Source organism: Penicillium verhagenii (assembly GCF_028828195.1).
Source record: "Penicillium verhagenii strain IBT 33310 chromosome Unknown utg000006l_segment0_segment0, whole genome shotgun sequence".
Taxonomy (NCBI): domain Eukaryota; kingdom Fungi; phylum Ascomycota; class Eurotiomycetes; order Eurotiales; family Aspergillaceae; genus Penicillium; species Penicillium verhagenii.
In genome coordinates, this window is record NW_026643170.1 from 2,392,150 (window position 1) to 2,413,955 (window position 21,806).

At 48.7% G+C, this 21,806-nt stretch overlaps 10 protein-coding genes across 10 annotated transcripts; 5 read left to right on the forward strand and 5 right to left on the reverse strand.

Moving 5' to 3' along the window:
* Positions 1-231: 231 nt before the first annotated feature.
* On the reverse strand, positions 232-2,367 carry N7466_006267 (tRNA (guanine26-N2)-dimethyltransferase; the record flags this gene model as incomplete). The annotated part of the gene is made up of 1 exon (XM_057165664.1): positions 232-2,367. One exon carries the CDS (start codon positions 2,365-2,367, stop codon positions 232-234), a length of 2,136 nt encoding a protein of 711 aa, XP_057021263.1.
* A 463-nt stretch (positions 2,368-2,830) lies between these two features.
* N7466_006268 (MCP1 family protein) lies at positions 2,831-3,896 on the reverse strand (the record flags this gene model as incomplete). Its single annotated transcript, XM_057165665.1, has 2 exons — positions 2,831-3,615; positions 3,686-3,896. The coding sequence occupies 2 exons, from the start codon at positions 3,894-3,896 to the stop codon at positions 2,831-2,833; spliced, it is 996 nt and encodes a 331-aa protein (XP_057021264.1).
* A 242-nt stretch (positions 3,897-4,138) lies between these two features.
* On the forward strand, positions 4,139-4,854 carry N7466_006269 (putative C2H2 finger domain protein; the record flags this gene model as incomplete). Its single annotated transcript, XM_057165666.1, has 3 exons — positions 4,139-4,147; positions 4,223-4,249; positions 4,303-4,854. 3 exons carry the CDS (start codon positions 4,139-4,141, stop codon positions 4,852-4,854), a joined length of 588 nt encoding a protein of 195 aa, XP_057021265.1.
* A 400-nt stretch (positions 4,855-5,254) lies between these two features.
* Positions 5,255-6,661, reverse strand: N7466_006270 (pyruvate dehydrogenase (acetyl-transferring) subunit E1 beta; the record flags this gene model as incomplete). Its single annotated transcript, XM_057165667.1, has 4 exons — positions 5,255-5,726; positions 5,813-6,099; positions 6,177-6,300; positions 6,411-6,661. The coding sequence occupies 4 exons, from the start codon at positions 6,659-6,661 to the stop codon at positions 5,255-5,257; spliced, it is 1,134 nt and encodes a 377-aa protein (XP_057021266.1).
* A 404-nt stretch (positions 6,662-7,065) lies between these two features.
* Positions 7,066-8,972, forward strand: N7466_006271 (metallophosphoesterase family protein; the record flags this gene model as incomplete). The annotated part of the gene is made up of 2 exons (XM_057165668.1): positions 7,066-7,226; positions 7,295-8,972. 2 exons carry the CDS (start codon positions 7,066-7,068, stop codon positions 8,970-8,972), a joined length of 1,839 nt encoding a protein of 612 aa, XP_057021267.1.
* Positions 8,973-9,300: 328 nt separating this feature from the next.
* On the reverse strand, positions 9,301-10,604 carry N7466_006272 (enoyl-[acyl-carrier-protein] reductase; the record flags this gene model as incomplete). The annotated part of the gene is made up of 2 exons (XM_057165669.1): positions 9,301-10,345; positions 10,411-10,604. 2 exons carry the CDS (start codon positions 10,602-10,604, stop codon positions 9,301-9,303), a joined length of 1,239 nt encoding a protein of 412 aa, XP_057021268.1.
* A 799-nt stretch (positions 10,605-11,403) lies between these two features.
* Positions 11,404-13,122, forward strand: N7466_006273 (glutamyl-tRNA(Gln) amidotransferase subunit HER2; the record flags this gene model as incomplete). Its single annotated transcript, XM_057165670.1, has 4 exons — positions 11,404-11,539; positions 11,602-11,926; positions 11,992-12,167; positions 12,227-13,122. The coding sequence occupies 4 exons, from the start codon at positions 11,404-11,406 to the stop codon at positions 13,120-13,122; spliced, it is 1,533 nt and encodes a 510-aa protein (XP_057021269.1).
* Positions 13,123-13,354: 232 nt separating this feature from the next.
* On the reverse strand, positions 13,355-15,211 carry N7466_006274 (SPRY domain-containing protein; the record flags this gene model as incomplete). The annotated part of the gene is made up of 1 exon (XM_057165671.1): positions 13,355-15,211. One exon carries the CDS (start codon positions 15,209-15,211, stop codon positions 13,355-13,357), a length of 1,857 nt encoding a protein of 618 aa, XP_057021270.1.
* A 648-nt stretch (positions 15,212-15,859) lies between these two features.
* N7466_006275 (snoRNA-binding rRNA-processing protein ENP1) lies at positions 15,860-17,450 on the forward strand (the record flags this gene model as incomplete). The annotated part of the gene is made up of 3 exons (XM_057165672.1): positions 15,860-16,222; positions 16,286-16,536; positions 16,592-17,450. The coding sequence occupies 3 exons, from the start codon at positions 15,860-15,862 to the stop codon at positions 17,448-17,450; spliced, it is 1,473 nt and encodes a 490-aa protein (XP_057021271.1).
* A 1,090-nt stretch (positions 17,451-18,540) lies between these two features.
* Positions 18,541-19,222, forward strand: N7466_006276 (putative histone h1.3.; the record flags this gene model as incomplete). The annotated part of the gene is made up of 2 exons (XM_057165673.1): positions 18,541-18,693; positions 18,770-19,222. The coding sequence occupies 2 exons, from the start codon at positions 18,541-18,543 to the stop codon at positions 19,220-19,222; spliced, it is 606 nt and encodes a 201-aa protein (XP_057021272.1).
* Between the last annotated feature and the right edge of the window lie 2,584 nt (positions 19,223-21,806).

The window sequence follows — 21,806 nt, forward strand, 5'->3', positions numbered from 1 at the left end:
TGTACATACTGTAGGCGGTGATAAAATGGCGGTGAAAACCGAGAGATGGAAACTTATGAGATGCCACTGTAGGCTTTTAGCCTATGTTATTTCCAGATCATATTTTGAACCGCGGGTTTCAATAGATGTAGCTTTGAGCTTTGAGCATTCAATAACACAAGCGGGCGGAGAAACCAAAAAAAACCCCCCCAATTAGATATATTGACAGCCAATGGATAGGTATACATTTCATCATTTTGTGACTGAGGCACGGTTCAAAGGTCCCCAATTCGCGCGAGGATTGATCTGGTATCGGACCAAACGCTTTTTCGAATGTGCAGCTGAAGCTTCACGGCCCAGAGCAGAATCGAATTTGACTTCGAGGCTGCTAGGATGAGCATGCTCAGAGGTCTTTGTGGCGCCCGTTTCCTTCTCCGAGGCAGATAGTGGCTCCGCTTCAGATTCAGCACTAGCAACAGTCTGTGAAGTCTCCTCTGAGGACTTCCAGGCTTGTCGAGAGCCAGATCGATAGATAGAAGCCTCGACCTTGGTAACAAGGTCACTGACGTCGCGACCAGACTCCACGGCAGACATGATATCCCGCTTAAGCATGGATAGCCATTGGCTTTCTTCGTCTAACTTACGGAGGTTGTCGCGACTCTTAGCCATGATAGCTGCGCCGGCGCTGCCCGGTTTCAAGGATCCATCCTTGATAGGGCTTTCTTGACGGATCCACTCGCGCATGACCTCCCAAACGACGCTCCAAGGGGCATCGGTGCGAACGGAGTTGGGCTTGGCGTGGCTGCGAGTGGAGCGGTATCCAATGGAATGAAGAGCCCCGCGGAATTCATCAATCGGCGCAGTGGAGCAGTGCAAAACCTTCGAGAGGCTACCAAGGAGCATAAAGAAGGGGTAAGGGTCTCGACGAGCCGGGTCCATTCGTGGAATAATGGCTGGGTATTCGGCGGAAAGGTCATTTGTTTCAGTGGCCACCTCCGTCTGGGCACTCGAGGAGGCGCATAGGGTGAGGTCCAGATCTTCCTCCAGGGCTGTGGTCAACATTCCTTCAATTCGAGGAATGGTTTGATATACCGTAGGATCAAGTTTGGGGAGGTTGGCCAGAATTCTTTGGATGAAAGCTGGGTTATGCAGCGGGCCGGCCCACATAGGACCAGCAAGGTGCGTCTTGAAGCCACAGTGCTCGCAGTTAGTGTTGGAAACAGGAGCTTGAGCCAGTCCGTGATGGTACAAAGCGTTACCCTTGCGGTTGAGCTTTGTCTTCAGTGAGGCCAATGGCTGGGTCGACCAGGCACCACAGCCGGAATCGCAGTTGTAGACGACCATCGAGTTGGCGCCAAGGAATTTGACTTGTGCTGGAGAGCGATACACGCGCACAAACACACGAGCGTAGAAATCGATTGACAGTGAAAGCAAAGGCTCAACGGACAACCCATACTTGGCAGCCGACATAGCCAGACTGTTAAGAATCAGTCGGAGCCCACCCTCGTGTGAGTGGGGGCCTTTCATTGGCATGCCACCATACAAGGAAAAGGATTTCTCGGCGTAACCGGTTGATGCCCAGATACTAGCATCAGTGCAAGTGACACAGAGAAGACCGCCATCTTTGACACTCTGAACCGCTGCGTCTAAGAAAGGCGCCGCAGTTCCATATGGATCCAAATCGATGACATCGAATTTGTCAACTGAGGGCAGCTGATACATATAAGCACGTGCATCGCCAAGATTGGGTTGAATCAGGGATTCAAGCTTGTTGTAGTCGATATTTGTCTTCATCGAGTTAATCGCAGATGCTGACAGATCGTTTGCCACCACCTTAGAGACCATGGGAAGCTCCGAAGCATACCGAAGAGCACGCAAGCCTGTGGCAGACAGGGCGTCCAGGACGGTAAACTGCGGCCGGGAGGATGTACCAGATGGTGCCTCTTTCTCTTGTTTCACCTCGGCTGGAGCGCCCGGTTGCTCTACCGAATCATCCTCTGACTTGACTTTAGTCTCCTCATCCACTCGTTTAGACGCAGGTTCTTCTGCAGCCGCATCTTCCTCTCGCTTCCGCTTTTTCGCATTGTCGGCCGAATCGTCCGTCTTGCGCTTCTTGAGCTTCTGCGCCTCCTTCTTTTCCTTCAATTGCATGGCATGTTCACCAAAAGCCCGAATCGCCAGTACACTGAGGTCTCGATTAAATTGTTGGATCGGGTTATAGAAGACAGCCTGGGATTCATCGTCGGCCTTCAAATCTTTCTTCGTTGCTTTGGAAGCAGCTTCCTGTGAAGGTGGGTTCAAAATGTGCGCCAATCCTTCCTTGATCACATTATATTCCTTTTCCCGGTACTGCACGCGGGTGCTGGTGGTATCGGTGGAGTTCTCCATGGCTTTCGGCGAGTGACAGAACGATCTTGAGAATTGGGGTGTGCGAAGGAATTGAGCGTATGTGGGGCACTTGGAACTAAATGCGCATCTTGGGAGCCAAGCAAATATTGACTGAGCGGAACGGGAGTTCATGGAAAGTCTTCAAGAGGTTCAATCCATGTGGAAAAGTTGAGCAAGTTGAAGTTGAATCGAAAGGGAAAAAAAAGATCCCTCGCACGGACCAAGTGGGCTTCATACTACACTGAGAAGGAGATACTATACTCTACAGTACTATACTATGTACTTACTACTCAACGTACTACTCAACGTATTCGATAGTATACATTAAGCTAACATTGAATGTGCCATGATTCTTGGTTTTCCTTGAAATTTATTAAATATTAACAGTATTAGAGTGAGAGACAAAAAGATCTCAGTCGCATCTATGAGTACAGTACATTTATGTGCATCATAAACAATTCAATCAGAACCAATCTCCGATGACTGGTACTTGACTGTACATGTCATTCCATCCCTGTGCCTCCCAGCCAACACCTTCACCAGCGCGACCAACAATACCAAGAGCACCTGCGAGCCAGAGCGCAGCACCGGCGGCTGCAATACCATTAACCATCCACCACATCTTGCGCTGTCGCTTTGCGCGGTCATGATTCTCGGGATAACCAAGCAACCCTTCCAGCGAGCCTTTACTGGTGTGCTGTTTCCGGGCACTTGTAACTCGCCAGCCCATCCAGGTTGCCCAGCCACCAATGAAATGCCATACGCTAGCGGTGACAAATACCAGGTAGAAGATGTTCCAGAATACGGGGCTGCGCGCCATGCCATGGGCTACATAGCCTAGTCCAACACCGGAGCTACTGCCTTCCACCATGACTGGTGTTATACGGTTCACAACGGCATGGAGTCCAATTAGCGGGGCGACAAGATATCCTGAGCGAGCCTGAAGAGAAATCCGAGGCCACCAAGAGAGCATGTTCCGTTGCGCACGAGTTTCTGCACCGTATAACCTTGCCCGTCGCGAGGAGCGGAGATTGCGCAATGCGATACCGGAGACAACGTGGGCGATGATTGGAAGAGTAAGGACGAGATGTTCAAGCCCGGGGGCCTGGTAGACTGGTCGCGTGAGCAGGAGGTAGGGCTCACTGGCAGGCACCGATTGGGTCACGAGGGGGATAAGAGCGGTGTTGGCAAAATGGAGGACAAAGAAAGCTGTCGGAGGATATGTCGAATATTTTTGAAGGCCGGATACTGTATAAATCATATATATGTAATGAGCATCAATTGGTTGAGAGAGTATTTCGCGTTGGGATCAACATACACAATGCATCCCACCGATGCGGTCGAAGACCTAGCGCGGGCACTGGAAAGCCACATGCCCTTCGAGGTTTATCTTCAACTGGCTTGGTCAAGTACTCCTCGGACTCGACATCTGGGGTGGAGTCGTCATTGAAAGGCGAAGGGTCCAGTTCTTGCATAGAAATTATGGACTTGGCGTCCATATCCACCGGTTTGAGATCTCTGGACTCCATTTCTCTTCGCACAGAAGAAATTAATTGTAAACGGAGAAAAAGAGTAAAGGAATTAAAAAAGAAACAAGAAATAGGAGATTCGTCTTGATTATAATAACATCATTCGTGGCATGTAGAAGTTGAGGAAAGAGAAAAACAGGGAAAAGAAAGTTGGGGAAAGAAGCGCCGATCCCGATCATAGGAAACATAAGGTCGCTGATAGGTGCACGAGTACCTTGACATTTTGAACATCCAGTCCCATCATGCCTCCAGTAACGTTCCCCCTTTCCCATCAACCCACGTCTGGGGGCTATATTGTATACAGATATACTAACATGTGAATACAGCGTGGATTCACTAACCCTGCTCCAAAGGTTGCAAAAACTCCCTTTCCCCCCGCGTGAAGCCTAGCTAAACCTATTCTCAGACCGAGTCGGCGCGGACTGCCCTCAGTTCCTTCACTTGTACTCTGTGTAACAAATCCTATTCACGACATCCAGAATATGAAGCGCATATCGGGTCCTACGATCATCAGCACCGAAAGCGACTGCAAGATTTGAAGCAACTATCGCGCGATCCCAATGCTGCAGAGAAGGCCCGACGCGCAGAGCGCAAAGCGGATGCCGAGGCGGGGCTAAGAGTGATTGATGCGCCTATCGCCAGTACCAATTCTACTGGAACAACTGGTGGAGGGGGCTTCAAAAAGGGCGGTTTCAAGAGTTCCTTCGCAGCTGTCAAGGGCTCTGCGGCACCCGTATTGAAAAAGAATGTCTTAGGGGACGACGACGATGATGAGGCCCAGACAACCCAAAAGAATCAACAGGGATCAACAGCTTCCAAGTCGACGACGCGCGGGGATGAAATGAACGACGCAGAAAGTGACACTGATGAGGAATACGGACAAGATAAGCAGGGTGGAGGATACTATGATCCTCGCCAACCTACTGGTTGCCTTGCTGGATGTGCAGGGCTTCGGTGATACAATTTTGCTGCTTTATTATATTCCCTTTAGGAGCATCTACTCGTTCTGTGGGTTTCATTTGCATTGCCAGAGGCGTTGGGCGAGATACCATTATGTTACGTACTCTATTGAAAATTGATTGACATTTTTTTGGAGGGAAAGCTTGGGATTCAAAAAAATGACATGGAAACTGGCAATTGTCTATCAATCTAAAAGTCAAGATAGTGAGGGAAAGCATTTACGCTGGAGGAATCAAAAGGCAACCGACTCTAGGAAGGTAATCGTACATAGGTTTCCAAAAACCGGCCTAGGTGAGAATAAATAGACATGATGGAACAAACGGATAGGGAAAAAAAAGATAGAACAGATGAAAGGGTACTAGGCACATGGTTTTATTACTGCTTCGATATCACTTCACTTACACCCGCAGAAGCTTGGCGGCCTGGCTGACAATGGTGTCCTCCTGGGGGAAGGCCATGTTCTCCAGACCAACAGCGTAGGGGGTGGGCACCTCAGCACCAGTGACACGGACGGCAGGGGCAGTCAGGTAGTCGAAGCCGTACTCCATGGCCAGGGCCATGATCTCAGAAGAGACACCGAACATGGGGTATCCAGACTCAACAACCATGAGGCGGCCGGTCTTCTTCAGGGAGGCAATGATGGTCTCAACATCCAAGGGCTTAATGGAGCGCAGGTTGATAACCTCAGAGTCGACACCGTACTTCTGCTTGAGCTCGGCGGCGGCGGTAAGGGACTGTCCGACGCAGCGGGAGAGGGAGACAATGGTCAGGTCCTTTCCGGGACGCTCAATCTTGGCCTTTCCAATGGGGAGAACGAAGTCGTTCTTCTGGGCGGCCTCGCTCATGGGGAAAGCTTGACCGTACATAAGCCTATTCGCAAAGACTTCGTTAGTTCTCTGATACCCGAGCTCAACACCCAACGGAAAAACATGAAAACCAAGGACCGCAAAACGTACTCATTCTCCAAAACGACGACGGGGTTGGGGTCACGGATAGCAGCCTTCAGCAGACCCTTGGCGTCCTCGGAGCTCCATGGGGAGACAACCTTAAGACCGGGAATGCTGCCGTACCAGGCAGAGTAGTCCTGGGAGTGCTGAGCGGCGACACCGGCGGCGAAACCGTTGGGACCACGGAAGGTAACGTTGCAAGGCTGGATACCACCAGACATGTAGTGAGTCTTAGCGGCGGAGTTGATAATCTGATCGATGGACTGCATGGCGAAGTTGAAAGTCATGAACTCGCACTGGAGGAAAAGGGTCCGATTAGCATCTCCATTTTGCTCCGTATCTGGGCTTCAAATCTCTCCGGAAAAATACTCACAATGGGGTGCAGACCAGCTAGAGCAGCACCGACGGCAATACCGGTGAAACCAGCCTCAGTGATGGGGGTATCAATAACCCGCTTGGGTCCAAAGCGGTCCAACAGGCCTCGGGTGACCTTGTAACTGCGAGTAGAATTCCATGTTAGGATGTGTTTTTCCCTCCCTTTCAAACAAAGTCGCAGCCATCTTTATCGAATGGGCCATGACAATCGATCAACAAATGGGGCTCTTACGCTCCGTTGTACTGTGCGACCTCCTCACCCAGAATGAAAGTCTTCTGGTTGAGCTCCAACTCCTCCGCAAGGGCCTCGTTCAAGGCATCACGGACGGTGACCTGCTTAACACCATCCTCCGATGCATATCCTCGGGCGCGCAAAACGGATTGAGCGCAAACAGACGGGGCAAAAGCCGGGCGAAGAGTGGTGGTGGCCAGGCGCGAAGAAGCCAGACGGGCCGCTGGGCGGAAAAGTCGGGAAGAGACCATGGCGATTAATTGGTATGGGAATGGAAAGAACGGAGGAAGGAAGAACGAGAATTGACAAATCCGCAAGGCCGAAACGGACACACCAAGCGTAAGATTCCAAATTAATTGAGGTTGGGAAGAAAAAGGGAAGGCCGCGCTATGAATCTTTGAGATTCAAATCGGAAAGATGTTGGGCGCTGAGTCAGCCCCGCCCACCTCACCGGCAGCTCCTTCCGTAACCGTACGAGGGAGCTGTTTCCCTTGTACCTGGTGACTTTTGTGTTGAAAAGAACTATATATCACTTGCAGAAGGTCACAAGGTTATTCCTTGCTCCTCTCGTCTTCCTTATTTCTTCCTATCAAGAGGACCTGGGGGCAAAACTACAGCTTCATTCCACTTCCCGCCGGCCCCGGGAAACTCCAACATGTTGTTGTCCGTGTTGCCCTGGCTCCTCCCGTCGGCGCTCGCCGCTCAACCATCCGCGCCTAACCCCATCCCCGTTCCTCTACGTGATCTCGAGTTTGGCCAAATAAATTTCCTTCATACTACTGATACTCATGGCTGGCTGGGTGGTCATCTACAGGAGTAGGTCTCTGGAGAAGCTTCTCTGTTGTAATCGCCGACGCTGACCGTGGATATGCGTACTGTACCAGACCATCCTATTCCGCCGACTGGGGAGACTACATCTCTTTCTCCGCGCATTTGCGGGAAAAGGCAGAAGCTCAAGGTCAAGACTTACTGGTCATAGATACAGGTGATCGGGTTGAAGGGAATGGGCTCTACGACTCATCCGAACCCAAGGGCATATATCTCTCTGAGATCCTCCGCAATCAACATATTGACGTGATAACCTCGGGAAATCATGAACTATACCAATACAACACATCAAATAATGAGCTGCTGACGACCGTCCCCAACTTTCGGGGTCATTACCTCTCCTCCAATATTGATATATATCACCCCACAACCAAAGAGCTGGTTCCACTTGCGCCACGGTACAAGAAGTTCACCACCAAGCTACAGGGCATCCGCATCGTAGCATTTGGGTTTCTTTTCAATTTCAATGGAAACTACAACAATACCGTTGTGCAGCCGGTGGAAGCTACCATCCAGGAAGCCTGGTTTCAAGAAGCGATCCAAGATAAAGAAGTGGATCTCTTTTTAGTGGCCGGGCATGTCCCGGCGCATTCACCGGAATACCGTGCGATCTTCAGGGCGATCCGCAAACTCCACTGGGCCACGCCTATCCAATTTTTTGGTGGACACCAACATATTCGCGACTTTGCGCAATATGATTCCAAAGCTGTGGCCCTGGCCAGTGGCCGATTTATGGAGACTATCGGGTTCATGTCGATCGACGGTCTTTCGACCGCTAACCGGCCAAGTGTGGCTTCAAGCCCCGTGTTTAAGCGACGATACATAGATAACAACCTTTTCTCTTTCTATCACCACACCGGACTGGACGAAGATTCATTCCCGACCGAGAAAGGTCTTGAAGTCTCCAAGATGATTGCTGAGGCGCGGAGCGCCCTTAATCTGGATAAGATATATGGCTGCGCCCCTCATGACTTGTGGATGTCGCGTGTGCCTTACCCCCATCCAGATAGTATCTATACTTGGCTAGAGACTGAAGTACTGGGAACTTTATTGAAAGATGATTCTCGACGTGATATCCCTGCAGTCGCCATTTTGAACACAGGTGGGATTCGTTTCGATATTTTCAAGGGCGAGTTCACCCACGACAGCGCATTCAGTATATCACCCTTCATAAATGATTTCCGCTTTGTGAAGGACGTCCCTTATAACAAAGTCCAACTTCTTATGGAGGTACTCAACAAACAGACCAAGATCTTGGAAATGGCACAAACCGAGAACGATCTATCTATGATTGATCTCATGGCCCCTGATCAACAGGATCTTGCACAGCATATCATCTCCAATAAAAAGAATCCTGGCAACCAATGGCTTTCCACGGGGCCCTCCGGGGGTCATCAAGTTCCCCTTGTGGCCAAGCGTGGGGACGCCCAAATTATCCCTGGATATACGACCAAGGATGATGCAGGTACAGATGGAGACGATACCATCCATTCACCCATCAGTGCCTATCAGATGCCCAATTGTATCCAGGCTTTCCTGTCTTCCAATGACACAGAGGTTCCCGAGACAGTGGATCTGGTCTACATCAATTTCGTTCAGCCGTTCCTGGTGTTAGCTGGTAAGTATGCTGGCCTTGATGTTGATTTCGTCAAAGACAGTGAAGTGTACATGCCCAACACTACTCTGTCAGATCTGATTTTACAATATGTGGAAGAGAATTGGAAGTGCGAGTAAATATAGCTATCTCTGAACATTGGATTTCGGTCTGTGCTAAAGCTTTCTCTGTTTGAAAGCTTTCAGTTGGAGTTTTTGGTCATACACTACATACAAACCTTGTAACTAACTACTACGTATATCAACATTGATTAGATAGGCTTGGGATACATAAAGATTGGCTTTAACAGAATATACGTGGATACACATGCATCTACAATCATTCAATTTTTAAAACTGGCCGCCAAGTGGCATAGATAGTAGATTCCTCTGTCTGGACATTGAACTATTTTATGTACTCGGGAAATATATGATACATGTACTGATGAACACTGGACGAAAGGTTCCTTCACTCATCACCTCCAGTGTAAGTAAACACACCCTTTCCACTGCGGTATCCACCCAAAGTGCCCTGCACACTCTCAGCTAGCTCTGCACCCTCGGATTCCCAGTTCCACTTGACTTCGTCAACGGGGATGTCCTTGAAACGACCCGCACGCGTCAACTGCAACACATCCTTAATAGTGTTCTCCTTCAGCACTGGGTTCTTATCGCCCCATCTGCTGACCCAAAAGCCATCAAAGACAAGGTTCTTGAAGATCAACAATCCAGAAGGCAAAGCTACAGGTTGCTTCGACATAGCACCGTAGGTGACCATGTGCGAATCCGGCGCCAGGGTCTTTGCAAGTGCCGTAGCATTCTTCCCGCCAACGCAGTTCAATGCAAGACGAATTGGCTCCCGTCCACCGCGAGTAGCCTCCTTAATAATATCCCGGAAGGGTCCACTCAGCATCTCCTCCTCAGTGATAACAACAGTAGCACCGAGGTCCTTGAGCTCCTGTTTGAGCGCCTCTGTTTCCTCAGGCGTCTTTCGCTGACGAACAACATTGATCGTCTTAATTCCCCACTCACGGCCGAGCTGGATCGCGGCGCGTCCAACACCACTGTTAGCACCATTCTGGATCAACCATTCCTCGCCCGCACGCATCCAGTCCCACTCGCAGAAATCACGGACCATGCGGTATGCCGTCACCGGGTTGACACTGACGGTACCAACTTGCAGCGGCGTCAAGCCGTCCTTATTCTCGATGCGGATAAGTTGCGACTCATCCAGCTGGGCGTGTGTACGCCAAGTACCTTGGCCAGTCTTCTTCATAATTACCCAGTCGCCCTTGGACAAATTCTTGACACCGGCGCCGGTTGAGATCACCTCAAAGGCGCCTTCGTTACCGCCGACGGCGGTCGGCTCGGCTGTGCCGAGAGCCGATGTGAACGGAGGTTTGCTGGGGTATACACCTTGGATCTGGTTGACATCGGCCGGGTTCATAGGAGTTGCAAGGAGGCGGAGATTCACTTGGGTGCCGTGCGGGGCGGAGATGGAATGCTTGTGTAGGCTAAAGCAAAGGGTCAGTTGTCTCTGATCGCCGGTAGGGTAATTTTAGCTAAGAGAAATAACTACCTGATGACATCTTTAGGCTCGCCATATTTGGAGTATACCAGCGCCTTGGACTGCGTATAGCCATACACGGAAATGGTCCTTCGGCCTTGCACGGGGAGAGTGGAGCTAGCGCATTGAGCTTTGCTCGCGAGGCTCGCGGCTCTGGTTAAGCCAGATTGTCGGGCAGTCGCTCGAAGAATACTTCGCGACAACATGGTCGGATATGCTGGGGAAGGATGAAGGGGGAAGGTATGTGAAAAGTTGCGAGAAAGGATGAAAGTGGAGATGACGTCTTCAAATGTTGCTCGGTGATTTGACTCGGGCCGAAGGAGCTCGATTTACTTGTACGCAACTTGGAACTTCAAACTTGTTTTTTTTTGCAATGGATCTCATGGCAAAGTTAAGTGAGAATATTTGGACTTTCAAAATTGCTTTTGATTGTTTTATTACTGAGTATTCCATGCGTGCATTGTGCGTACATTACTTACAACTGTTGGGTTCTTAGTGGGATATCGGTTATATGCTACTCCGCTACGAAGTATATAACTGTGTATGCTCTTCCTAAATACCTACTACCGAGGTCCGTACTATGGCAGATAATGTTCAAATGTTAGTCAGTCAATACCAGTAGCACTGGGTATATATATATGATTTATGGAGTACTCTTTCTCAACACTTACTTCTTTTTTTTCAAGGCTTGTCTTGTCTAAATACACTCCATGTGTACATGTCATCTACATTCTGGACATCCAGAACAGGAACTCTGCTTATGTAGCGAGTTGAGAAACATAGTAATCGAAGATGAATTCATTTTGTTTTAGAAACAACAACATATATCCTATCAAAGACTTAGGTAAAGGAGCCCTTCCATTTAGCTACTATATATACTGTGCACTAATAGTACTGTAGTTCCCCGATATTTGTACTGCGGTAAGCGATAAGCGATAAGCACATATTGATCTTCTCCTCTTGCAAGTCTATTCGCTCTTGACCATACTTGCCTCTCCTCCCTCAATGTCCCTTCTACGCGAAGCGGAGAAGTGCATAGCCAATCAACATGCTCATGGCCTCAACGCCTTCATAACACCATTACCGCGCGCGGGACAATGGCTGGATCGCGTGAAGGAGGCAGACCGGCGTCGCGAGCAAGGTACGTCAATACATGCAAAGCCGATCTAAATCCACAAGAGCTCACACTGATAATCCTGATAGGTAAACCCAGATCCATCCTTGATGGTCGTCTGATAGCGATCAAAGATAATATATGCACACGTGAACTCCCGACCACCTGCGCCTCTGGCATTCTAGACAGGTTCGCTAGCCCATTCAACGCGACCGTTGTTGATCAATTGGAGGATGCCGGAGCTATCGTGGCTGGAAAGACCAACCTAGATGAGTTTGGGATGGGATCACACTCAACCAACTCGCGCTTTGGGCTGGTTAAGAACCCACGGCGTGACAAGGATGGTCAAGATCTTTCTGCCGGCGGGAGTTCAGGTGGGAGCGCAGCGGCGGTTGCGGCCGATCAATGCTATGTGTACGTGTTCTGGATATTTCTCTAGATTTAATGCATACATGCTAACTGGGATCTTGGGCACACAGCGCGCTTGGAACAGATACTGGAGGCTCTGTCAGACTTCCAGCGGCATACACCGGAACAGTTGGGTTTAAGCCATCGTATGGTCTGATCTCCCGGTGGGGTGTCGTCGCCTATGCCAACTCTTTGGACACTGTTGGGGTGCTGGGGAAGAACACTTCTAATGTTCGAGATGTATTCTGTGAGTACATCTTCTTTCGTTTGATTAGAAAAAGTCATATCAAGCTAATACTTCCATAGCCATCCTTAATTCTTATGATGAACGTGATCCGACTAGCGTTTCCACACTCTCAAGATCGCGCATCACCTCACACTACCAAACACCACGGCTTTCATCTCGATTGACTTCCACTCCCCTCCGAATCGGAGTGCCGTTGGAATATAACATTTTAGAACTAGCCCCGTCAGTGCGGCAAGCCTGGCTGATGTCCCTGGCACATTTGCAAGAACAAGGCCATACAATCCACCCCGTTTCTTTACCAGCCACTAAACATGCGCTGTCCGCATATTACGTTCTTGCCCCAGCCGAGGCGTCCTCGAACCTGGCCAAATATGACGGCGTGCGTTACGGCACTCGTGATAATGGGCCAGACAATGAGGGATCCTCTGAAAGCTACCTTTACTCAAATACGCGTGGACATGGATTTGGGCCAGAGGTGCAGCGTCGGATCCTTCTAGGAACTTTCAGTCTGAGCGCCGATGCCATGGACAATTATTTCATCCAGGCGCAACGAGTACGCCGACTGGTCCAACAAGATTTTGATTCTGTATTCAAGGCCAACAATCCCTTTGCTACCACTAATGATCTGGGTGCAGGCCATCCCGAATCAGATGATAAAGTGGATGTTCTCGTGTGTCCTACAGCACCATCCCCTCCACCCCGGATTTCGGATATCACAGGTACCTCTGCTGGCTCAGCGCCTTTGAATGCCTATGTCAATGACGTGTTTACTGTCCCCGCCAGCCTGGCAGGTCTGCCTGCTATCTCGGTCCCAGTCACTGTGACTGGTTCCAACGAGCACTCCGACATGGACGAGGTGACTGGCATTCAAGTGGTAGGTCAGTACGGAGATGATGAGCTGGTGATGAAAGTTGGAGAATTACTCGAAGGTCGCCGGTTTGCGGGCTCCTCATAGCCGAGTGCTGTATTTGTGTATCATAAATAGTAGATGGAGGAAACAAAATATACCCACTGTACGTGCATTATGTATTATTGAAATTTCCAGGGCTTCCAGTTGGTATCGATAGAATTTGATTAAAATTTGCCGGACGCCTTGCCATGCTGCTTCAGATATACATAGCTCATTTACTATATCGAGTCATAGATCAATCACTCGATTTGCGGCACCCCATTCTTTCGTTCTCGTTTCAGGTCATCTCCACGTCCTCATCATCTGGACGTACAGGAATTTCTACGGTAATCCTTGGCGTGCCGACTGTCCCATTTGTGCCAGGGGTACCGACGCTTATCGAATCATCCGCAATCGAGTTCCCAATATCGTCCCCATTGACGGTCAGAATTGCATGATGACCATTCATAGCCGAGTCAGATCCCGCAGCACCAGCAGTTGATCCAGGAGTAGCAACAGAATTTTCCAGGTCAAGCGCAGCACCGACGCCGCCTTTCAATACCTCTGAGCCTCTGATAGCACCAGATGCGGCATCCAGCTCTTCGGTATTATTATCGCCGATAACGTCGCCGTCGACACCGCCCCAAGTGAACATTGCTTCAATCTCGTCCACGATATCGGCGACTACATCTTCGACAATCTGCTCATTGAACCGATCCCCAATGGCCCGAATGGGTTCTCCAGCCTCGGTTTGCTCGGGTGGACCAACCCACCACGGACCCTCGAACCGACATTCAACAGCACCACCACCATAGCAACTAACAGCCGGGTAGTAGCCAATCATGCCGTCATCGGCATTCTCACGCTCGCCAATTCCAACATTGCTTGTACTAGCCAGGCGGCTTGCTGGGGGAAGAAAGGCGTACAGTTCTTTGAAAGGGGAGCCTATCTTCACGCCGTTCTTGAAAATGGTGATGCTGGATCCGGGTAAAGTACGAAGCGATGCATCTTCGCTGTTGTATGGTGAAGGGGGTCCGAAAGTTGGCGTTTCTTTCAAGTTGAAGGCGTAGTCACGAAGGTGTTTCGTGGAAAAGACGTTGGATTGCTGCCAACAGAAATCGGATTTGTAGTGGAAAGGTATGCGATCTCGAATGATGTTTGTAGCAGTCGGAGGTTGTGGTGTAGGGCCCGAGCCATCGCCATCCACGGCGGGGTCATAGGTACCTTCGACGACCTTTTTGTGTAGAGATAATGGAGGAAGGTTAATAAGCATGCCGATAACATCGCCTTCATTAATAGCCTCGCCCTTTGGGAAAAACGACTCGCAGCGCATGCGGTTGACGACTTCGCCGTTCACATCACGAATGCCGTAGCCATAGCAATCCACTCCAACATTAGCATCGAGGTCAGCATCGCGCCGTGCAAATCCTAACCGGACGTGACCACGAGACTCGGAACCAGGAGGACCGTTCACAACACCACTGATGACCCGAGCCTCGTAGTATAATGAGCCTTCCCGAGCACATACATTCGCCCGTGCTGTGTGCCACGCATCGCTAGTGGTCACCGCCCTAGCGTCTTGTGAGAAGAATATGGCAGCAGGCGAATCCTCGAAGCTGAAACGGGCATGATATGGTTGAACGTCAGTCTGACGGTATTTGATATGAGGGAATCCCGCATCAGCAATGGCGTAGCTATAGCGAAACCCATTCTTATTTGTAAGTTTATCGACCACTTCGTAGAAATTCCAGCTGTCGCCAATCACGTCGGATTTTTTTCTAGCCACTTGATTGAATTGTCGCAGTGGGGGTGGATAATGATCTGATGAACGAGGTTCGGCGAGAAGCAATGGACGGAGAATTTGGAGATTTGAGCTAGGTCGAGCTATGCTTGTTGCCGTGGCACGTTTCTTGGGAGGGGGTGCGCTTTCGACATCCAGACCCTTGGCTTCACGTTTCTTGCGGCTGTCACGCTTATTCCGCTTTGCGCGCGCACTATCTCCCTGGACTGAGGCGTTGCTAGCTGGTGCAGGGGAGGATCGTGGGTTCAAATCGGAAAATGTACCATTGAGAAGAGGCCCGTTGCCCGGGGGTATGATAGGAGAGTTGATGTTGGAAGAGGGAGCAGATGATCCTGGAGCTTGAACGGACGCCATGATAAGTTGAGTTTAAGTTTCCGCAGGAAAAGGAAAAGCGCCCTGGCCGTTGTTTAGTCGTCGGGTCAATGGGAATAGCTTGTCCGTGTGAGGTTCTTGGACTGCTAGACTTTTAGGAGCAAAAAGAATATTGTCAGCAGATATTGGGGAGAAAATACTGGCCAGCGCCAAAGGAGCTGCAGAAGAGTCAATCTCACATGAGAATTGAGTCGCTCGTCACAAAGGAGGAAAGGTTCTATACCACGGTCCCCGTTTTGATGTTTCGTGTAGTATCTGATTACAGCACTGGAAGGAGTTGCGGAAAATCGTAAGAAGATAAACCGAGTATGAAAAGAGTGAAGGTTCCTAGTAGTCGAATAAAAGAGACAACCAGAACCACGCCCTTCAGTTCTAGCCTCAATTGGTTCAAAGTAGAAGAGAAAGCTCGTCTTTGCGAACGCGCCGTTCAAATGATTAAGAATCGAGGCTAAACCCAATTAGGCAAGAAGATACCAAGGTGGGCGCTATCAAAAAGCGGTAAGTGATACTCCGCCCGGCAGAAGAAAAAAAATATCACAAATTAACCCACATTCAACAACTCAGCAGGACTTCAGGTTACCTCTTTCCCTCTTTGGTTTGAGATTACAGAAATCACCAGACAGTCTCACCATGCCCAAGGCAAACACTTCCCGTGCCGCTGCGGCCCGCCGCCATAACCCTCTGGCCGATGATATTTCGGCCGCGGGGCACTTGCGCACCCAGTCCAGCAAGAAGAGCAAGCGCCAATCCCAAGATGAGGAAGGACAGGATGGACAGCGTTTTATTGATGCAAAGATGTCCCGCAAGATTTTGCAGATTGGACAAGAGTTGGCCGATGAGGATGCCGCCGAACACAAACTCGCTATGGGCGCTATGGAGCCGAAATCCAACGCCGCCTTTGAATTCGACACTCGGTTTGAGGAGGAAGCATTGTCCGACGACGACGAGAACTTCCAGAATGACGAATGGGTGGATGATGAGGTTGAGGATGTGGTAAGAGCTTCTACAGAATGCTCTCGCAAGCTTTGGGTTCACGATTGCTAATATAATAAGCAGGAGGTTAACCCGCAGGATCTTGAAATGTTCAACAGCTTCATGCCCGGTCACGAAGATGATCCTATTTTCAACCCTCGTGAGCCCGGCTCCTCAGGCCAAACGACAAACCTTGCCGATTTGATCTTGGAGAAGATTGCCGAACATGAGGCCAGGCAAGCGGGAGAGACTGTTGGTGGCCCGCACATTCAGGGTGGTGGTGCAGCTGAGGACGCTGTCCAGATTCCAGCAAAGGCTATTGAAGTCTTCGAGAAGTATGTGACTCTTCTGAATCCTTTCCCAAATGCATCCGCACTAACCAAGCTGTAGGGTTGGTACGATCCTCTCGCGCTACAAATCTGGCCCGCTGCCGAAACCGTTCAAAATTCTTCCCTCCGTGCCTAACTGGCCGACCTTGCTCGATATCACTCAACCCGAGAGGTGGACTGCCAACGCTGTGTTTGCAGGCACTCGTATTTTCATCTCCTCTAAGCCTCACGTGGCCCAAGAGTTCATCAACACTGTGCTACTAGACCGTGTCCGTGAGGAAATCCACGAGACCAAGAAACTTAATGTCCACACCTACAATGCCATGCGCAAGGCTCTCTACAAGCCCGCATGCTTTTTCAAGGGACTGCTCTTCCCACTCGTCGCCAGTGGCACATGTACTTTGCGCGAGGCCCACATTGTCTCTTCAGTGATTTCCCGTGTGTCCATCCCGGTGCTGCATTCCGCTGCTGCTCTCCTCCGCATGTGTGATCTGGCTGCGGAACAATCCCTCCACTCTTTGGAAAGCACTGGCTCTGTGAACACCTTCATCCGGGTCTTTTTGGAGAAGAAATACGCTCTGCCTTACAAGGTGATTGATGCTCTTGTCTTCCACTTTATGCGATTCCGTGCGGCTGAGGGCTCTGCGGAGGCTTTGATGGAAAGTGGCTCTAAGGGCTACAAGCTTCCGGTGTTGTGGCACCAGTCTCTGTTGGTGTTTGCCCAGCGTTACCGCAATGATATCACTGAGGACCAACGTGAGGCTCTGTTGGATCTCTTGTTAGTTCGTGGACACAAGGATATTGGACCAGAGGTTCGACGAGAATTGCTAGCTGGCCGTGGTCGTGGAGTGGTTGTTCCGGATCCCGAGAGACAGAATGCTCTTGATGCCGGAGATGATACAATGGATGTGACCATGTAGATTGTGTTGATTGATCATTTTTCTTTATCCTTTTCCTCTTTTTGTCACCCCTTCCTCCCCTGCATATACCACCGACGAACTTGGTCATGAGCACGTACTTGATGGGATGGCGTTTTGTGTCTGTGGTTTTTCCTTTGCACATGTGGGATTGCATATATTCCCCTGGTTTCCTTTTTTCAAGATAGTTAGATCTATAGTTGATATCTCTATAGAACTGAAAAGTATTTTATTTCACTTCCCTATTTCTCTATTTTCCTTTATTTACATATCTCTCAATTGCGACCTGAAGCTCGCGTATTCAAATGTTATGTGCTCAATTTGCTATGCATACTATCAGTTAAGACCAATTATTGATCTTTGTTTATGTACTACTAGCAGTATATACTAGTATATATGAGCTAATTTTAAGCATTCACCTTAGAAGTATATGATCTCTTTCTTGATGTCACATTCATAAGATACAAAGTGTATCTAACTTATACAATACACATAAGAGCACAAATGAGGAGATTGTGAAATTCGGAACCTGGAATACTCTAAGGCTGATATCCATAAACTGTATGCATCCGATGTTATAGTAGGCAATCTTGACATGATGTGGAAACCAGATTCATGTCGACTTCGAAAGTTGTTCAGGTTTCTTCCAATCTTCAAATACTCAAGTCCATTTCTTCTCAAAAAGTTGATTCTGGCTCATCCATCAACTTACATTTCACTTATAGTTCCTTCTCACGCCATACCAACCTTTCCTATTTCCCACTCGAGCTATATCGAAATTCCTCCTCCCCAACCTTTCGTCCTCAAGTGAATCAATCACAGTATACTTTTCCTCTATTCAAAGTAAGTTAATTCTATTTCACTCTTAATACTCAATACTCCGAACGTCCGGGAAAATATTTATGTCCGTTTCCGAAATTCCTCTTTCTAAACTTCACATCCTCGACACGCATTCCACCCTTTTCACGCCGACGTCGTGCAAATCTCAACAACATCAAGCTTTTCTTTAACTCGCCAGGGTGCGACAGACTCGCCGGTATCAAGCTAATATATCCCACTCTACAGTTCCACGAGAGGTGAACAAGACTTCGCCATGCCGCCCAAGAAAAGCGACCCAGCGACCCCCGAGAAGAACAGTGAAGCGCCGCTGCCAAAGACGGCCGACGAAGCACTCCAGGGCCTGGCACCTACCCAGTCTCGCATCCTGCTGCTAGCCTACCTCTGCTGTGCCGATGATTACCAGCGAGTAAATATATAGCCCCATTTCCTACCTTTGATACTGAATCAAAGCTAACATTGTATATCAGCCCGATTTTGAGCAGCTGGGTGCGACGGCTGGATACCAGGCCAGCACTGCGCGAGTGACCTTTAACCTCGCACTGCGCAACCTGAAGAAATACAAAGCTGATGACCAAGTCGGTGGAGATGCGGCTACCACTGACGCTGGCGCTACCACTATGCCTGCCGCCGAAGGAAGCTCTGCTGCTACCCCTGGCTCTAAGCCCTCGAAGAAGCCAGCCAGAACTCCCACCAAGAAGTCCACCAAAGATGGTGCCAAGGCCAATGGATCTGTGAAGGTTCCTCGCAAGCGTAAGCGTGTCGACCAGGACAACGAGGAAAACCCGGTCCTTGATCCCCGACCTCAGGGATTCCAAGTTTTGGAGTATGCTGAAGATGTCGATGCCGGGGAGAATGAGAAGCAGAGCGTCGTTGGCATTGAAGACGATCTCTCCAAGGTCAATGTCAAAAAGGAGACCAGCGGCGACGAGGTCTAAATTGCGAGGTGAATGAGAATATCTGAAGTGGGTTATTTCCGGTGGTTATCTCCGATGGTCTTTTCTCCCCAATCTTCAGATTCAATGGGTGTTTGTTGTCACCTTGTTTCGGATTCTACTATTTGCCGTCCTTTCTTTGTTACCCTAATACCTTTTAGCATGTTTTTGAAAGGGCGTGATTTTTTTTGCTTTTTCTGCTCACTTGTTTCGCCTAGTGGATTTTAGAATCTGCGATGCGTAATGCAAAAGGGAATGTGAATGAAAACAATTCCCGCTTCTGACTTTATGAGAACCATAACCAGCTTTAGTTGACCCATTTATTGTGTAATTGATCACAAACACCTAGAAATACTAGTTACCACTAGAACTCCAATCAACTGCAGCCTTCTGTCGGATAACTGATATACCAATAATTCGATTCCTTATAAGGCTTCAATCCTAGACCAATCCTTTTTGCATTGATTCGCCGTTGCAGAATACCAAGTGCATTCAAATCAAAATCATGCACGCCTTTAATGGCTCTGCGTTCAAGAAGAGGACCAAAAGGACCACGTGTAGGTCGCCTGTCGGCTAAATGAGAGCTTGACCCTTTCAATGTGTATCCACAGTCTTCGATGCCGAAATCGAGAAGAGAAGGCAACTTGCACATTTCCAGTAGTAATTTTTGCCATGTCCCAGACTTCAATTCTAGCGTGAAGAAATCGATGTACTGTAATTTATGCGCAGACTGGTTGATGAGTGCAAGGAGGGTCTCATATGAAACAGAAACCCCTATCAGACAGAGACACTGCAGACAAAGGGAAGAAGGAAAGGGGAGAAAGTCAATGTCCAGAATATCTTTGTAAACAACCAAATCGAGTGATTCAAGATTCGATGCAAGCTCAACGACATTGAACAAACATGAAGCATGGGCTTTATTGGGAAAAGCAGCATGTTCTGGCAAAATTGCAACGCGCTTTTTTCTCCCGCGCTTCACATTCGTAAATTCTCTGACACGCAATCTCAAGTGTCGAAGACGTTGCATGACATCTTTGATGGGGATCTGCAAAGAATCATGTCGGCTTGGAAAGAAACGTCCGAAGTCGTGGGGGATTGAAAATGTAACATCAAGTTCTCTTAGACTTGGTAGGGGCACGTAACGCAATATGGAAACGACCGTGTCCATGTAGAGGTTTCTCATGTCTTGGGGTAACGACAAGGCTGGTTCTCTGAATTCAAGGGCCCTAAGATTGGTGAATTTGAGCAAAAGAGGTAAACTGAATTCAGCTAGGTCTTTTACATATAGGGACTCCATAGGCCGGGCGATAGACCTAAGATAGTTGAACCTTTGAAAGCCAAAATCAATTCGATAAACATGGGTAGCATAGTGGCTTTTTGATAAATTGATAAGGCGTTCCAGAGGCGAAATTCCTGAGCTATCGTTCACGGACTGGGCGTTGATATGCCGGAACAGCCAAGGTGACGCGCTGCGGCAGAAGCTCCAGTTGACAAGGCGTAGTGTGGCTAATCTTTTCCGAGTTTCGCTACGAGGGATTGAGAGATGTCTAGTAGCCTCTTCAGTGTGTAAGCTGGGCCTTAATTCGTTGCCAACGTGATGAACAATCTGTAAGAAGCGTTAAGCCTTTGTGAGCCTTTAGCAAAATTGAGTAGGATAAAAACCCGAGGCTTACATGATCGTAAATGTCCTGAGGGATTTGCATTTTTGTTCACCAAGTAAAAGACTTGATCTTGACCATAAGAAGAGAGAAGAGAAGAGAAGAGTAGAGTGGAGAGTCCAAGTTCACCAGGTGCGGGTATATAAGTATATGTAGATATAAATAATTGATAGTAGAACTACTAGTACCTTAATAGGGAGTTTAATAGAAACACATGTCATCCTCATGCTAACACATGCCCCGTGACCCACTAAGCCTAATCGGGATAGATTGATGCCTTAAATGGGCTTATTGTGCCTGAGGTAGCAATGCTTTTAGACCGCTTCCCTCACCGCCTTTTCATCCTTTTCATCGCTGTCTTACCACCCTAATACCTGAATCCTTAGGCTATAATATTAAAATGTAGTACTAAAAAAGTATATAAATCCTTACTTGATAATAGACTTAATAATAGACTTAAGGATGGACTTAAGAATGGACTTGAGAATAGACTTAAGAATAGACTTGAGAATGGACTTAAGAATGTACTTAATAATGGATTTGAGAATGGACTTAATAATAGACTTGATATTGGACTTGAAGACTTGAGAAACATGACTTTTTTTCTGCCGAGGTAGGGCTGGCAGAAAAAAATAGCTATCTCGATTAGTATGTAGGCTTAGTGGGTCACGGGGCATGTGTTAGCATGAGGATGACATGTGTTTCTATTAAACTCCCTTAATAGCTGAACGAAGTGAGGCTATCCAAGGGATTTGTGCACGTGACCCATACTTGCAGAAAAAAAACAGCGTCAGGTGACCACGCGTGGTACCACGTGATCCATACTCGGTTCATCCACCTTGAGGGCAGCCTTAGGCCCGCACTATGTATTTCGAGTATAAATGTGCTCCTCCCTGTACAGAATAGACTACAACGGTCGTACTAAATCT